The sequence below is a fragment of the Haliaeetus albicilla genome, chromosome 5 (genome assembly GCF_947461875.1).
Source record: "Haliaeetus albicilla chromosome 5, bHalAlb1.1, whole genome shotgun sequence".
In the NCBI taxonomy this organism is placed as follows: domain Eukaryota; kingdom Metazoa; phylum Chordata; class Aves; order Accipitriformes; family Accipitridae; genus Haliaeetus; species Haliaeetus albicilla.
The window spans coordinates 29,086,351-29,104,810 of record NC_091487.1 but is presented as its reverse complement, the minus strand read 5'-3'; the positions used below and the strand labels follow the sequence as shown (position 1 = coordinate 29,104,810).

The following is an 18,460-nucleotide window of genomic DNA, read 5'->3' as shown; positions in this document are numbered from 1 at the left end:
ATCTATCAATAGCTAATTGAGTTCAGGGAAGAGTTTTCCATTTTAGTATTTCTAGAAAGGATATGCGGTTGCACAATGCCGTGAAGTTTCAAAAAAACCAGAAAATCCCCCAAAACCAGAAAAACCCCAAAACAACAAACGGGGACATTAAAAGGAAGGGGAAGGAGGATTATGTGAACATGCAAATTTCTGTCTCAAAGTGCTAAAAAGAAAATACAGTTCTTTATCTGTGGTTGCAGAAAACTTAGGGTTTTTTAATTTTTTTTTTTTTTTTTTTTTTTAATCTTTGAGCTGTATTTGTTTTACTACCCATGTTTAAACCTTTGGCTTCAATACCACAATTCCATCAACATAAGGAAGTGGCTACAAAATTATTAAAGTAAAAAAAAAACCAAACAAAAAACACCAAACCCCTGGTAAAATATGCAATACTTTCTAATTCTTAGCAATACAAGTAACATTTAAAATTTACCATCTCTCTGACTAGTCTTGTCTTCCACTCTCTTCCTCTTTTTATCCCCCCAGTGGTTCCTTTTATCATCTTCTGTATTACCTAACATTAAATTCATAAAGTTATTTCAAATACCTTTTTGAAGCGTGGCGGATTATTTTTTAATTAATTTTTATAATCCATACTTGTGTAGTCTAAAGATGTAACTGTAACAGTGGTTCCCAACACGTGCACGTGTCAAAAAGTAGGCAGGGAAGGGTAAGAGAATAATGTGCATGGAGGAATTGCACATCCCAGGATTTACTTTGACTCCCACTACAAACAAAAGGCTTAAACTGAAAGCTCTTAAATCTAATCTCCCTTACCTTTCTGTCCATCTCCAGTACAAATGGCTATAGGACCAGCTTACTGACCACAGGTTTCTCTCTAAGCAAACAACTTGTCTGGTGTATGCTACCACGAACCTCCTAACATCTCAAAAATACAGCCAGTTTATGAGCACAGTCCTCAAGGACCGAGAGAACTAGCTCGTCTGTCCATGTGAAATGACATACTTAAAGTATTTTTGTGCAGCAGTGTTCTTGAGTATTAAAATGATGAAATTACTCTCCCAGGAAGTAAGAACCATAGAAAGCCTCATCTGCTCCAAATGCAAGGTATCTCCTTTCACTGCCTTCTCTGAAGAGTAAACAAAACCTCTTCATCATAAAAAAAAAAAAAAACCAACACTTCCACCTTTGCTGCCTCTGCTCATGAAACTCCGCAGGGAAGTAATGAAAGCACAAGAACAAAGCATGCGTATATACTAATCCTATCCCAGTTCACTGCTGGAAGATGTCTGATACTATTATGAGGAGGACAACTATAAATAGAAAAGGAATCAACTTTGGGTGTAGAAGAAACAAAAATAATCAAAATCTAGAAAGAAAGGAATGGAATAAAGACAAGAAAAAAAGGAGCAAAAAAGCTGGGGTTTGTTGGGGTTTTTTTGTCCCCAAAGAAGTGCATGGCACAAGTTAAAAAGGAGGTAAATGTTCCCAGTATCAGTCACAAAGGTGCTCCCATGAGTTAGAATCCAACCTTTCGTATGGAAATCTGAAGGATGCTTAATGACTGGAGTCCTGCACTAGTACAGAAGGCAGGTTTTTTTCGTCGCTGAGTGAACTCCAGGGCAACCAAATCACTTCTTCATTTTATACCTCAATTTTCACATCTATGTAATAGGAATGATGAGAGCAACTTCTCCACTACAAGGTATTTTGAAATGTAAGGAAAAGTAATTTATACCAAAAAAGCAGCAAAATCCGCAATAAAAACTGCTTCCATTTCTTCCCCCTCAAACATTTTTTTTTTAATCTGAGATGTAGCACTTCGGAGTTTCCATCAAAGAGCTATTAAAAAAAAAAAAAGGCTATTTTACATTTTAACTCAGAATTTTTGCAGGAAAAGCATGTATTGCAAGCTGTACCCCCCTTTTTGTGATTCTCCCCAAACATTACCTTGGGCTGGACTGAAGGAAGAAAAACTACATTTTCATAGCTAATGTGTAATGAAAGGATTTGTAAAACACAATTCATAATTAAGAAATTTATACAATTCAAGTCAAGTTACATTTAATCACCTGACAACAGATTAGCAGCCATCCAGCAGCTCTGCAAGGCAGAGGGTGCTGTTTCTGGGGTTTCTAGATCCCTTTTGCATTGCCATCTTCTGTGTCAGTCTTTTCTTGCTCTTCCACTTGAATATTTGGTATGCACCTCAACTCTAAACTTATCAGAATCACCAGCAAGGCTCTTGGCAGCCTGATAGAGCCTCAGAACAAAAACGGAGCAGAGAGGAACAGCTGGTCCTTTTATTGCTATGCTGGGTCCCTTTGTCTGCTCTGCACCCTGGAGGCCACCAGGATAAACTTACCAGTGACTGCAGTGATTTCACTGTGCTGTCTTTAGTACTAGAAGCTGTAAATAGAGTGAAAACTAAAAATTGTTAAGTATGGCTCCATTCCCTAACAGGAACAGAGCACAGCGAAGAGGGAGCGGAGAGGGAAAAGAAACACTGCAGTGAAGGCAACAACTGAAATAATGACAAAGACAAAGCATGTTCAGTTTGGTTTAAAGCAGAAATGCAGGGGCACTCTTTTTACCAAAAGCGTTCCCACGTACTGCTACCAAAACAGAACTCCTAGCGCTTGCTTGACTTCCAATGTTTTTACTTCAGTGGTAATTAAATCAGCCTGAAAAGCTGGGTTTGTCAAGTTTAATGTTAGAAACAGATATGCAGGCATTTTGTCTAGGGCACAGCTCCATTAAATAGTTGGAACAACTATAAAAAAACCCTCCTGTTAGAAAAAAAAAAGCATTCAGACACAGTGATCTATATAAGAACCGGCAAACAAAAACAAAAAAAACACAAACCAAAACGCAGTGGTTGCAAACTAAAAGCTAATTTCTATTTTCAGAGTACTGTTGGCCACTTTCTAGAGGGGTCAATGAAAGAGGGCATCAGAGTTCTGAGCAGAAGGCAGTCCCTGAGCAAGAAGCAGTATCCACTTTTTATTAAAAGGTTTAATAACACTAACAACTCCTTGTCAAGCTAAGTAGAGAACTTTTCTTTGCCTGTTACACATATACAAGTTGCAAACTAAGAAACAGAACTTGCTGTGGTAGCATGCAAAGACACTGTTTCCAACTGGGGAGCTTAACCTGAATATAAGATTATGCAAATTTTACACTTGTTTTTTTTAAAACGTCTGAAACACTAAAGAGAGATATCTGGAAAGGGCCGCATCCAGAACTGCTACTTGACCTCTGAAGTGCCTAAGTTCACCAGGTGCCTCTCAAACACACAGGTTTCCTTGACACTTTGCAATTGTGCTTTCTCATCACGTCCAGAAGTTCCCAAGTCAGAGCACCTTTCATATAACTAACTGCCTAGCAGTCAGAAAATCATCAGCTAATAGGTCTGTGTGTTTTAAGCTTTCTTTACTACAGAGCCACTCAAAGCTGCGGCTCCTCCAAGGGCTCTCTAGTGACAAAACTAAAATCTTGCCTTCATTCAGCCTCATCTCCTGCTAAAAGCAGCCCATTACGCAACTGAAAACACGAGACGCTTGGCACCAAAGGTAAAGCAAGGAAGAGGGAACTTGATACTGTTGGTTAATGGTTACGGCAGAAAGCCAGAGAAGAGGAGACCTGGGACCCTTCCTGCTCCCTCAGCTATGTAGGTTATTCCATACATTACAGTAATCTTACAGCAGTACCATTCTTCACAGCAGAAGAGACGCACGTACACAGTATGGTAAACCAACATATGAGATTTAAGACATGCAAATCACGTAAGATTGCTTTCCCTATATACTTTCTTTGTCACACAGTATAAAGCATCCAAAGGAAAACAGGATTCCCAAATTAAAAACAAGCAAGAAACCCCACTAAAAGGTCAGGCAAAAACATGAACCATCATTAGATTATGGCAGAGTTGGGACCACTGAAAAAAAGACGTAGGAGGATTGCTAAAAAACTTTCTCTCAAATACTTCAGGGACACTTTTCTTCTTTTAGTCTTTTTCCTCTAACTCAGGATGCCCAATCTATGACCATAACCTGCTAATAGCCATGTTTTTCCTCTTAAGGGCACACTGTGGTAAACTCACAGCTGTCAGTGAGACGCTGTTGCCAAAATACTCTCAGAGACAGTGTGGAAATGGAGGTATATACTGCACAATGTATTTACAACCTGCACACGCAGAGTAAATATGACAAACGCTAGATGTAGTGTCAATTAACTGTCCCATGCACATGTTGTAAATCTAGTCATATAACAGGAAATAAGCTGTATCATGCCTGACTTGGAAAGGGCAGACATACTTGAGTTGACCAAACACTTAGCCAAGTAAAGCTTTTAAACAGCTGTGGTTTAAACTACTCCTATGCTCTCTCCTTTCATCTCAATCATCTGCTGCATTTCCCTCTTCTAGAGGTCATCACAGTGATAACGAAAGCTTGTGAAAGGGAACCCGTGCCTGCGTGTCAGAGTCCCTGGCACAAATCTAGCTTAAACTCATCTTCAGCAGCAACTGATATCCAGACACCAGACTCCATGCAGGAGCAGCTGAGATGCAAAAACAGTTTTAGGTCAACTGTGCCACGAGGCACTAACATGTAGTTTTAATACACCAAACCCTGCATTTTCATCTTAAACTACTGCAGCAAAATCTGCCAGAGCCTAAGGATTTTGTATGCAGTCATTATCAGAGGAGAGTATCAATTTAATAGGATGTATAGCCATGCATGCTCTGGAAGACCCCTGGTATGTGCTACACTGGTAAAACACACTGCGCTCCTGCGGATGAGAAGTAAAGCAGTCCAGCTGAGCACAGAGCATGGCTCGTCCTCAGTGCGGCATCTGGAAGGCAAGCCGGGCCAAGACAGCTGCCTCAGGAAGGATGAGCCACCTTTACACACTTCTTCAAGACAAAACCCCAGTTCTGAATTGCAAAAGGATCCTAAGGAATCCAGGCCTGAGGGATCACTATGCACTTTGCATCCCCTCTCTCACCCCTAGAGCACATCAGAGGAATTCAAGGAAGGACTATGTGTTAAAGTCAAGCTATAATCGTGCTTTGGTTTAAATTTTTCTTGCCACCTTTTATTTCCAAGTCTTACAGCATAAATGCAAAACCTGAGGATCTGAAAGTTTGCAATGTAAATCCTTACTACGTTTTACTGTAAATATTCTGTTATTGCTGAACAAGGTGATCGAGATAAAACAGGCCTATATCGTTTTCACAGGAACAGTATAAAAAGCAGCATACATTTTTACAACCTAAAAAAATGCACAGAATAAACTCATTGTATAGTTGCAAGACACATTGGCCTCAACAGTAATGCTGAATTACAGAGTATTCCCCCAGAAAGCTCACTCATTTCTGCCTTAGGGTACAATCTGTCTCCCAATGTATCAGTATAATTGTAGGGCCACATAAACAAGATCACCAAAATGATCCAGGTTAAATAGGCATGTATTTGAGAGTAAAATATGCTGTTACTTAATGAATACAGTAATTCAGGACATGCAGAATAGTAATATTACTATGTCCTCATGATTTATGGCTTTGTAAACTGACAATCTTAACTTTTAAAATTTTACAGTGGTACATAGCAGTAAATTAGTTATTTGTTCTTCTCCCCAACACGTCCCTTTAAAGCATCTGGTCTTACAAAACAAGCAAGTGAGTTTGGGGTGGGGGGTGTGGGAGTTGCATTTGGGGGCGGGGGTTGGTTGGTTGGTTGTTGCACGATCTTACACAAAATTAGAGGCATACAGTTTCAATTCTGAAAGCTTACCAAGAGGTGCTTTGAGAAACCTGCGCTCAATTCCTTGTTCTATCTGAAGCAGTGCAGATGCCAAGTAGTGGACCACATTATTAACTGGCTGAGGAGTACTTGTACTTGTTGATGCAGCACTTGGAGCTTCAGTTTTTAACCCAACAAGTCTAGAATAGAAATGTACTAAATTATCTTTTTTTTTCAACATACTTTGAATTGAACACCATAGATATTTGTACAGGTCTATATCCACAACAGATTTTTCTTTTCACTTCATTTAAATGCATGGACATGAACCGATACTGCACAGGTATGATTAGTTATCCCAGTTCTCGAGTTTGCTTAATTAGTCTAGTTAATCTAAATAAGTCATCTAAATTTCAAGAAGAGTGGATGACAAATTTCAATACAATTATTAAGATTTCCAGAGGTTCTGATGCAACATCCATCAGCTAATTTATGAGAGATTTCTGTGAAGAGTATAGTCCCAATAATTCTTCAGTGAAAATACTTCCAGTAGTGAGGTGTAGCCTTTTAGAATACTTCCATCTGCACAAGTTCAACTACATATATCCCCACAATTAGTAACGTTTTTGAAAAGAAAATAAATGAAATAAAACCAGAAAGTAATTTTAGAATGTTAGATCAAAAATTGTTAGCTTGTTCTCATCCTTAGAAGATTTTTCTAAAACACTAACTCTTCATGTAAGGGGTGGGGGGAGGGCAGGCAGGGAAGGGCAGGTTTCCAATAAAACAGCCGCCTTTGACCAAAGACTAAGTAATCGTTTCAAAGCGTAGTTAATCTTCCTGAACCACATACATTAAGTATAGTGTAGGAGAGCAACTCACACTAATGAAAATAAAATTCAATTTCTAATTGGGGTTTATAAAAAAAAAAAACCAAACAACCTAATTAAGACTGTCTAGATTCTGCTTTATTCTGGTGAATGGGCAATGCTTTTGGTTGTCCCTGTTCTTTTTTCACACTTAAAAGCTGTTCATTATGTTTTGCAGTCACACACATTTTGAGAGCCTGAAAGCAAACAGAAAAAAGCTGCATCGTTATTTACATTTCACTAGTCAAACTCCAAGGTCTTAATGAGACGTCACTCGCTCTGAGGTGGATAAAAAAGCCCAGCATCAAAAGAAATCTATCACATGATTTCAGAATCCCATAGTCTCTGTTTTAATATGCAAGACTTCATTAGAGTAGACTTTATTCAGAAACTTTGACAGAGTCAGTATCAAATGGAAAAAAATGAAGCAACAAGCTTCTGCAGTTGAATTGAGAGCTGGCAATGGAGCAAGAGTCCAAGGTAACTGGAGACAGAGAAAATTTAGCTTCTTAATTAAAACAATGGAATATTCCTAAGTTGTGGTTTTCAGGAAGCAAATGTCTGTAAATTATGTCATTAATATAAAGAAGGATGACCCTATCCATTTTGCACGCAACTAGAGAACTCTGATCCAAAGGGCAGTTTTATATGAAAATACTAATTCAGCAAACTGAAATAAAAAGGGAAAAAACCTTAAAGAACTTTAAATTCCTACATCCAACCCAGCATTCAAGAGTCCACCGAGAAATACAGCTTTCATAAACGTCTAACTGCAGAAAACCTCACAGAATACATAAGCAAACAGTATGATAGAACAATGATCGCTCCAATGAATCTTTTTTCCTGCAACATTTCAACAGTCACATCCTATCAAGACATACAATTTTAAATGTATTAAGTAAATTAAGGTAGATCTTTATTTCTGAAAAGTATGTAACTTCTGAAAATTAAATATTTAGAAATCTTCACAGTTTCTATAGTTTGATTTACAACAAACAGGATATAGAGTTCCACATCTGTCGCAAACGTCTAAAAAACAAACAAAAAATAACAAAACACTCTTACAGTTCCAACACTATATGATTTGAGGTTTCCTCTCTTTTACGTTACAGCTTGCTCTGTAGAAGGATCATCATTCATAAAGTTGTAAGATTATATCCATTTTGCTGCAGTGCTAAAGGTTAAGCCAGACCATGGCCCTGGATTAACTGATGGTTCTTACTGTGACTCATGAAAAGGTACACTGACCAGTTCAACCAGCAATTTGTTACTATTACCATTTTTCCTTTTAAACACTCCTACTCTTTCCACTAAGTGGTTTTGGTTTGGTGTGTCCCCCCCCCCTCTTTTTTTTTTTTTTTTCTTTTTTTATTCTGGAAAACAAAACAAATCGCAAGATAAATTTTTCTCTGCATTTTAAATGATTTTAAAATGAATTCACATATTCCTTATTTGATAACTAATGTTCACTTTGAGCAGTGTAATATGCGAATAGTAGAAGTTGTAAAAATCGGTGTCTTAGTCTTATATGGTAATAGAACAGTGTCATTTAGAAAATATAAACCAATGCAAAAATCTCACATTTTACAAATCTTAAAAAATACCATTCCAAAGAATTAGAGGGTAAAAACAATTTGAAGATTTTAAAAAAAAACAGAGCACTGCTATAATACTCACAGGAAAAAGCCATTATTTAAACCATAGCTCTTACCTGTCTTTCACAATAAACTTGTCTTGATCATCAGTTTCCATTTCTTCAGATTCTTCATTCACAGTTTTAATTATACCATTTTCTTTGTTTTCATCATTCAGAAACTCATACCGCCCATGTTCTAAGGCTGCTCTCCAAGACTGTCTGTCTGTAACCTGAAGCAAACATACAAATTTGAAGTTTCTAAAGAATCAAAGGCCACAAACTTTTAGTGCCAATTACTGTCTACACTTAGTTTAATTATGCTTTCAGTAAAACCCATAGTATGCAAGAGTTCTTTAAGTTACAGACTCGACGGCACCACCATGCTCCTAGGTATTCTACAAGTCACAAATACCTTAATAGCCCCCAATGTTCCTTGGTAAATCCTGTCTTCAATGTCCAAAAGAAAGTCTCTAAGTCTCAGTTCAAGCTGCTTCTCTGCAGATACATGAGATCCATCATGGGCATTCTGCATCCTTCCCCGTCCTGAAGGAGGTCTGATGTCACTTTGAGGTTTGTCTGCAAGAATACCAAGTAGCTTCACGTCAGTGGACTTTGTTCCTTAAAGTAGCCGCTGGTGAGGGGAAGAATAGTAGTACAGGGCAGAACAAACTAAACACACAGGTTCAAAACTCCTTTCCTGTAGCGACAGTTGCAAACACCAGTATCTCCACGCCAGCTAAGGCATCCGATCCAAGCAAGCAGAGTATACTTTTAAGGGAAGACCTGTACATTAGCATCTGCTCATCCCAACACACAGGATGAGAAATTCTTGTCAATTTCAAAGTCGTTCTTTTGTCTTAAAATGCTTTCTAAAATAGTAGATAATCAACAACTCTCTGCTGCAAGTGCAAGGTAGAAAAAAAACACACCAAGAAAAAGACAAGTTACATTTCTAGTATTTTTCATATTTGATGGCCCTTACTTTACAGAACTCCTCAGTTTTCTTTCCTGCATGGGTCTCTATCATGGCAACATGTAAAACAAGCATGTGCAACCAACAATCGCAAAAACTAGCAGAACAAGATATAATCCCTTTTACATTCTAACTTTAAAACAAAACAAACAGATAAAGAGAAGATAACACAGGCACAGACTAGACTGACTGTGTCTTCTAATTAAAGGTGGGGGGAAAAAGGAAAAAAACAGCAAAATAATTTATGAAAGAGAAAGGAAGAGCTGATGATGGGCTGTCAAGCAAAAACCTCTTCATAAGAGAACTGAAAATTCATGCAAAAGCTCAAAAGCCACGGGAAAGAGCTGAAACTATGCCCAGATCCTAAATTAGTGCTTGCAAATCTGCATAGGTGGCAAACATTTCTGTTCACTGGATTTACCTTAAATCCTATGAGTGCAATGATGAAGAGGTATATACAAGAGCTTAGAGATCTTTATTTAATCAAAAACTACCATAAAGCTGTTAGAAATTCATCCTGTACTTCCTTAACAAGACACTCTCAACTGCAGAAACAATTCCCTGTAACTGAAAGTAACTATGCAAATATTCTCAAAATGTATACTAGCATACTCTGATGTCTGGATGTGGGAAACATCCTTTTTGGTTTAAAAGAAAAAGATTCTAGAAATGAACAGTTTTTTCTTGAGCAGAACTGAAACGGCAGCAATTGGCTTGCAAATAATTGATGAGGAAAAGTTAATGGATACTGGTATAAAATCAAGTAATAGCACATATCAATTTTATTTCCATGTTCTTTTGAGTGAGAATTAGAAAATGGAGGAGGGCAGTCTACAGCACAAGAGAATCACAGACTAGTTCTCACTTGTCCTGCAAGTCATTTGAGTGAAGGCAATAGCGCAGCAGCTAAAAACTCCACTGCAGTAAACCTCCCTCCAAAGTGCAGCTACATGTGGCCTCTTATCACTGCTTATCACACAGGGGAGGTGACATTGGTATTGGACCACTGCATTTGAGTTTTTTTATCTCTATTAAAGTGAAGTTCAAAGCTGCCTTTTTTTAAAAAAAAAAAAAAAAATCAATGTTATTCTACAATTCTAACATAGAGAAGAAAAATCTATGATTGTGGAAATCAAGTTGCTTCAGGGCAGAAAGCAACACACAAAATACAGATAAAGGCACAGCAACTAGGAAAATAACGAACCACACCCATAAACACAAATATATCAGAAAATGATAGAGATTTTCTCACCAAAACCCACAAACATAGCCATAAGGCCTCAAAATAAAGCTTAATTACTATGCAGAAACTCTGTCCTGTGCTAGTTTCCACCAGAAGAAATGGTAGATCAGTTACAGATTTAGTAGTATTTGACATGTTCGCAGCATGTCCTGCCATACACACTCCAGTAAAACAGAACTCGGCTCTGCTCTAAATAATTTTCCTTTGCCCCAATACAGATACACCAAAATCCTCAGTAATTTGGCATAATTCAAAACAAAATGCAATTTCTTAAAGATCACCCTATGGAGTTTCATTTTGGTAACATCCTCTACCCACCAATATGCCACAAACAAGCCAGCTGCAAGCTTGTGTACGCAGAATTTTATCAGTGGAGCTAATACCTTGCCAATGACAAAATACTTGGCTAGGAGAAAAGGGGAAAAAAAGCCCTAAATCCTAGGTCTAGGATGGTTTTAAGTCACTCCTACATTTTGAAACCCATAAAAACAATACTGCTCTGCAGATGTCTCCTCCTCCTGTAACAAGCCTCTGCCAAAGAAGGGAAAAAAAATAGAAAATAATAGTATCACACAATCCGCTGCACTGATGTTAACCCACATAACCAACACATTTACATTACTTTTTTCCTCCCAAAGGCTTTAGTATGACCCTGCAACATGCTAGCTTTCCCTTGTTCACAATACACCAGTAAATGTTTCTGAATAATTCCATGCATTATAATGTTATGAAAGAACATGTTCTACTCAACAAATCAAGGTAATAGTAATCGCCTCCTTTTGCGATGTTTGTGTCTCCAGTGTCATATCTTGTTCGCCTTTCATCATACTAGAAATGAGGACATCAGATGATCAATACTATGATTTACCTTTAGGAGATATTAATCTTTATTCCCCAGTTAATCTTTTCCCAAAGATCAAATTACTACCTAAAGATGTTTTTTAAACAAACAGTCCTGTTTTACTAAGCAGCGAAATAACAGAAAAATTATTGCTTTTTTTTTAAAGCATAGAACACCAGAAAACCACCACAGAGATCCATCAGGAAAAAAAGAAAAAAGAAAAAGCAAAAAGTGGAAAAAAGCAAATCTGTTTTCCACAGAGTGAAACAATGCTTAAGACTAATTTTTATTTCTTAGGAATTACAATTAAATGAGAATTAGTGGCTTCTAGAATATTATACAGAAATTACAGCTGTGGAAGCAAATTAAGACCAGGAACCTTTTATTTACCTGGAATATGGAATTTTTCCACAGGAAAACTGCTTAGTTGTTCATATATTCTACTTTTCTCTTGTAAAAGAGTTTCTTTTAAGGCACTCTCCCTATGTCCTCGGGAATTGAGAGCCTCTAGGAGTTGGTCCAGTTGTTCCCGAGAATTGTAAAAGCACCAACGGTTTGGTTTATATACTGGCCTTGGCACCTCTACAACAACACTGGTGTGTGAATCTTGGTCAATATTGGAGGTAGATTCAGAGGATTTCAAAGACTCTCCAGTTTTACTGAATACCTGAGGTTCATTTGTGCAAGACTGTACACTATCCTGAAAGGAGGAGGTTCGAGGCAACAACATGTCTTCTGTGAGACCAGAATAGTCCTCTTCTATAAACAATCCAGGAACAGAGGGGAAAATCCAGTAGCGTCGATACAGACGGTCACGACCTAACGGGGTGATATTTGTGCAGGCTGTTGCATTCTGAATCTTTTCTAACAGTTCCTTTTCTTTCTTTTGTTGCTCCTGTTTTAAAGCTTCTTCGTCTTCAGCAGTAAGAGGTTCACTCTTTTCACAAGTGGTCTCTTCTTGTCTTGTAAATTCTTTATATCCGTTTTGCCCTCTCCTTCCTAAAAGTTAAAGGAAGAAGAACGATAGTAACACACTTAGAAATTCTTTCTTTAACGAAAAACTCAAGTAAAAGACAGGTTTTGGTTCTGTCTCTGATTATCTAAACTTACGACTTTCAAAGATCATGAGCTCAGTCAAGTAACAATACTAGTTTCATTAAAGAAGAATTCAAGTGATTAACCCCCTTCCCTCTATAAAGAGGAAGCCATCTTTAGTGTACTTTCACTTTGCAGAAACTAGACCAAGTCTCATTTACTGACATTGTCATTTTTAACACCATAAAAAAAAAAACCAAAATTTTAAGAACTTAAGTGTTATAAAAGTACCTTATCATGATAAGGTAAAATTCTAGCAATTTCATTATCGAATACAAAATATGTTTTGAACTTCATTTATTATACTTGAAATGATCAAAAACCCCCCAAAGACGTCAAGAAAAACCAGAATCCCTATATAAAAGCTCTTATTGCAAACTCAGTTACATTAACTTTATCCAATTTTTTTAAAAATACATATATATACCCACTATTTTTTCCCCTCAACTTGCACCAGCTGAAAATACTCCAGTTCGTATCTTAGTTTACCAAAGTATCAGGTCCTAATAGTCATCTAGAAAAGTACATCTTGTAATTAACACATGCAATGGTGAAAGATGCTGTCAGCACTCAATTTCTACCAATTTCCAGTGTGAACTTCAGTTTCTCCAATTGTAGGAATGAAATAACACTTTTTTGCCTTCCAGGCACAATGTCTGAAAAATGGGCATTTGAGAAACTTGAAATTCTGTTTTAAGATGTCATTGTTTTGCCATCATAAAGCTGTAGTAAACATGCAAACCTGTATTACTGAATTACTCAGAATTTCTATCCCAGGTACTGTTAGGAACTGTACAAGTTTTCAACCTTAAGTCCACAATGATCTGGGACTTTCATTGGCACAGACGCTAGCACAAAGCCTTCACGGGAGAAAGACACAGATGAGGTAGCAGCCCAAATCCATCAACAATTCATCCTCCTGGGGTGGTATCTTTGTTTAGTCACAAACAGCAGGCTGTGCTGTTTATTGCACCACAGCTCCTACTAGCACACTGCTGAGGAAATTAAATCTGGGGATACGTCTGGTTGCACTCTTGTGTAGAAGGCATGCTGCTTCATTAACAAAGGCAAACTAAACCCAACCACTCAATATAACGTTTTCTTTTAAAATACCTGTTGTTTTTGCAGCTTCCTAATAAAAAGGATCAAAACCACACCATACCCTATTTGATGAGACACCTACAACTCTTTTTTTTATTGGTACGCTACTCATAACTGTGATGGTTTGTCAGGCAACAGCCTGGGTTTTTTTAGACAAGAGAGGAATCCAGAGAGCAAGTATGGAAAATGAGGAGAAACAGAAGTGTGAAAGAACATACTGCTGACCACTAGAACTACATCAGGCCAGCTCAATACAATAAATAGCTCATTATGATCATGTTTGGGTAGGTTTTTTTCCCTTTTCCTTTAAAAATTTACAGGAAATATTGATACTTTATAAAAACTTACTATAAAACCCAAGAACTTCCCGGGTGCATGCATGGGTGCGTACATGTACACAAATGAACTAATATATTATCGCATTACCTCTTCCTCGTTTTTTGTTTGGTCCCAGCTCTTCTTCATCCTCTGTCACTGTGTCCATGTCTTGCTCTTTACGCTCAATTTCTTTGCTCTCTGTACTAGTATCAAGGTCTTCGCGTTCCTCCTCCCTGACACAATAAAATAAACAAAAGGTGACTAACTGACCAACCATGTATTAAAAGCTGAATGGAATGAAAAAAATACATGATTGAATATGGCATCTTCAAACAGTATTTTCCTCTCAGAAGTACTTAATCTAGTCAAAGACCTATAATGCTTTTTAAAAGTAAACTTGAAGTCAGAATACATTAAATCCAAGAAGAAACCCACTGAACTGCAAATGGAAGTTCCATATTAAAGACTAAAACTTGCTCTTTGGTATTCACTCTTTCATTTGAAGACCTTTATTATAATCAGATCCTTTTTGGAGATATCTTAGTGTAGTTCTACTGACTTGAGTTATTTTTTTCATGACTAAAAAAGTGTCTTGTCATCAAAATGTATACCCTTTTATAAAATGCTTATTACACATTTTTTCCCTCATCTAGCAAATATAATTGAAAACCTACAGAACTACATGCAACCATTACAGAATAACTTTTTTTTTTTTAATTATAGTTTCAAAACCAGCACAAATCTGTCTTTGGCCCATGCTCACCTTTTGCAAGCAGATTTATTTAACTAACTCCCTTCCTCAAGCAGGTAAAGATACAGTGTTGTATATACACTTTGCTTTTTTTTCTGGAATCCTATACAGCTGCATGTGCATGAATCTTACCACCTGAAACCATACAGTTTTATTAATAGAACAAAAAACTTTGGTTTTATGGAAATCACCTGGGATAGCACAGCATTTTTAAAAAAAATGCTATTAAATTTGATTCAAACTGTTATGTGAGGTCAGTATTATCTAGCTCAGATCAGACCAATTCCTCAAATTAGAAAACAAACTAAATGGTCTATTATGAAGATATTCATAGATAGGAAATCAATGCAAGACAAAAGGTAATGCAAAAATTACAAATTAGATTTTGCAAGTTTGTCTTGTCAGTAGGTAACAGTGTCAAGCTTTCAACAGAATTATGAGTATAATAAAAGTTGATTTTAAAAATATAATCACTTTCATAAAGCAATTCTAGAACACTAGGAAGAAAAATAAAATCAACATTAAGGGCTATATACTTAAATTAAAATATACCTTTGTATATGATCGAATCAATAAAAACTACATAGCTAATGTCTGGCCACATAACTGAAAAGTGCTGTATCGTATTTATCACAGTAATACCATGTATCATACCCAACAGATACTTCTACAGCAGGATTTCTTTGCTCCTCTTCCTTTAGCTTTTCTTGTTTCTCTTTCATTTTTAACTCTTGTTCTTTTAACCTTTCTTCTTTCCTCTTACGTATCCTAATAGCGAGAAGAATACAGAAAACCAGTTGCAATTAATCTAGTATCTGATCTGGCCACGTCTTTTTTTCTGTTATGCTACAACATCATCTAAAAATAACAGTAACATGGGAAAGGACAATGCTTAGCACAATAAAGTTTCATTCCCGTCTGCAGTTTCAAGAAACCAGTATAAAAAACAAACACTACTATTGTTTCTCATATGCCTTTTGTAATTGAGGAATTAATCTAATTTGTAGCAACAAAATTTAGCTTTCCATATCCTAGTTTTACCTTGCTGCTGCCGCCTCTCGTTCTTTGCGATGCTGTTCTGCCTTTAATTCTCTGAACTCCTGTTTTGCCTGTCGTAACACATCAACAGAGTCCTCAATGAAGTCTCGAGTGGAGACGAGAGTCAGAAGTTTCCCACAGAGGGCATGAAGGATCTTCATCTTTTCTCCTAATAAAATTCAGACCAATTTTATTTCACTATACAACTGATAAATAAGCCTTACTCTTACTCACTCCAGACTGAAGATTGATTCTTACTCAAGAAAAAGTGAACAGTCAAACATCTGTAGTGCACCAGCTGTACTTGCAAAGAGGCATTTCCTGAAATATCTGGTTTGCTCAGAGATGCAAGCCTTTATTTTGAATTTATTAACTTTCAGCAACGAAAGAAGAACTAAAATGCAGTATTATCTTCAAAATGGAGATAAAGAAACAGTAGATGGTAATTTTTTCTCTATCTCCAAATAATAAACAAAAGATCCAAACCAGAACAGCAATAAATAGCAGGGGCTGAATCAAACACTCAGATGCTTCTCTCAGAGAGATCCCTTTCTGCAAGTAAAACTAACATTTGTTTAATGAGAATTAAAAAAAGCTGCTCAGAAGTAATGAGACTGCCTAGCTCTGCAATCTCTGATCTGGTGGCACCTGCTTGTGGGGGCTGGAGCATAGCGGGTGGGTGTTGGTCTAGGTGACCTCCAGAGGTCCTTCCCAACCTAAATTATTCTACGATAGAGTAAATTTGGACCATTATTGATCTGAAGCAGTTACAAAACCAATCACTTGATAAGCAACCTAATAATCTCTAACATTTATTGTCTTTTATTACCTGGCAACAAATCATACACTGAGGTACTTGAAAGTTTCTTCAAGAGACCAGGATTACTTAATCTCAGCTCCATGCAAGCATCATCAGTAGCATCAAACCCTCCTCGTTTCTGGTAACGGTATTTTGCATTGGCTGATGTTACATCAGCACCTGACGCTAGAATGTGAAGTCTGAGAATCTCAGAAAGAGTGCAGCTATCAAGATCCAAGTTTTTCAAATTGCAGCCTACAGTTGAGAAGAATGAACAGTTATTTTATATAGACATTTAAATGTATATAAATATAAAAAATATGCTTTAAAATACAGAGCAAAATAAGAACAGTAACAAAACAAGAAGTGAAACCCACACATACCCTGATGTAACTGGGGCCATGCAGCTGCCAAAGTTGCAACTGCAGACAGTGCAGATTTTGTGGGGTCTGCATCTTCATCCAAAGCCTCTGTTAAATCTTTAAGGAAATAAACACTTTATTCTAATGCAAATTAAAACTTGTACTGTGGAGGGGAGGAAAGCAAGCCGTTTTTTAAAAGTTGCAGACAAAGCAAAAAGAGGGCCAATATTTAAAAAAGCATCAATATATTCAAAACTCAATTCAACATCCAAGTTAAAATTTATATATCTTTAAATGCAACTAAAAATCCAACTAAAAACTAAGGACATGCACCACATGCTATACGCTGTTCTCCCTTTATATAAGCTGTTAAAGCAACCCCAATGCACAAAACATGCACAATGGCAACATAAAAGGCAGCAAAACCCAATCCATAAATGCACTTGAAAGCAAAAACAATAACTATGCAAGAACACCTGTATTTTGTTCCCTCGAATGAACTGTTACTTCCTATCATCATTTGGTTTTCAGGAAAGACCATCCAAACCAATCAGACATTTAAATATTGGTTATCACCAGTCACTGTATACTTTTAATCTGTAACTTAAATACAGCCTTACTATTCTGTACAAATACAACCACTAAGGCATTATAAAGAAACCATATTCCACCAAAACAAGCATCTGCACTTAATAAGGAGCATCACACATTAGCAAACTGACCAGGAAAGCAGGGCAGTGAAAGGGAGAAACAGCAAAATTCCTGTTTCTTCGACAAAAGTTTCCTTAGCACAGGTATTTCTCCAGAGGGTTAGCAGAATTTTTTCAGCCTTGTATGCTGTTTCAACAATTTCACTTCATTCAAGTCCAAATCATTAAGCAGTTACAAAGTCACCAAGTCAATAAAGAGCCACAAATCCAAACTAAGACTATATAAAAAGCAAATCCACAAGTCTTGTATGATGACTGATGTTGTTTGAAAACTGTTACCCAGACATTGCAAAATTAACCTCTGCACCTCCCCTCTCGCCTTATCTGTATAACACCATTTGAGAAAGTACTGTACACACCAAAACCCCACACCCAAGGTGTTTTCTGTTGCAGAAACACTGCCTGTACAGAATTTAAGTGAGCAAACATGCTGACTACTACTAGCTTAGGCAGAATTACAAAGCTGAGAACATGTAATTCTTTTAGGGGAAAGAAGATGTCTACACAAGAGTGACAAGAAATGAAAGTTCGAAGGCAAGTAAGAGATAATAGACAAAGTGCCCCACCCACAGCTCTGCTAAACTAGAAGCAAAATAGCAGATTTTTGCAATTGCCAGCCCCATATAGTCACACTAAAATACGAAAGTTACATTTTTTCCTGATCAGTCCTATGAATAACAAAGAATCTAATCAACTATTCTATGATTACCTGATAATGGAATCCTTGCTTATATTGCCCAAGCAATGCTCTCAGTAGTTAAAAGACACAGTTTAATTGCTGAATGCAACAGTAATTAAAATACAGTCTAAATTTGTTAACACCATATCAGATCTGTAACTTTATTCAACTAGCAAGAGCAGACTCTATTGCTGAAGATAGTGCCCATGTTTTATGTAAAGACCGTATTGGACATAAATCTTAAGCATGAGAATATGCATAGTCTTGAAGGGAGGAATTAAAGGAATCTTCCTGTACTTCA

At 37.0% G+C, this 18,460-nt stretch overlaps 1 protein-coding gene across 3 annotated transcripts in view; it reads right to left on the bottom strand.

Moving 5' to 3' along the window:
- The window catches only part of BAZ1A (bromodomain adjacent to zinc finger domain 1A), a 66,579-nt gene that overhangs the window by 9,344 nt on the left and 38,775 nt on the right, over positions 1-18,460 (bottom strand). For 2 of the 3 annotated variants that reach the window (XM_069783997.1, XM_069783998.1), the window contains 10 exons: positions 16,792-16,887; positions 16,439-16,663; positions 15,613-15,778; positions 15,226-15,339; positions 13,929-14,053; positions 11,697-12,305; positions 8,662-8,825; positions 8,325-8,479; positions 5,796-5,944; positions 473-553 (listed from right to left, as the gene is read on the bottom strand). In XM_069783997.1, the coding sequence (XP_069640098.1) occupies positions 473-553; positions 5,796-5,944; positions 8,325-8,479; positions 8,662-8,825; positions 11,697-12,305; positions 13,929-14,053; positions 15,226-15,339; positions 15,613-15,778; positions 16,439-16,663; positions 16,792-16,887 (1,884 nt within the window). The remainder of the gene's footprint in view (positions 1-472; positions 554-5,795; positions 5,945-8,324; positions 8,480-8,661; positions 8,826-11,696; positions 12,306-13,928; positions 14,054-15,225; positions 15,340-15,612; positions 15,779-16,438; positions 16,664-16,791; positions 16,888-18,460) is intronic. The other variant, XM_069783996.1, reaches the window with a different exon arrangement.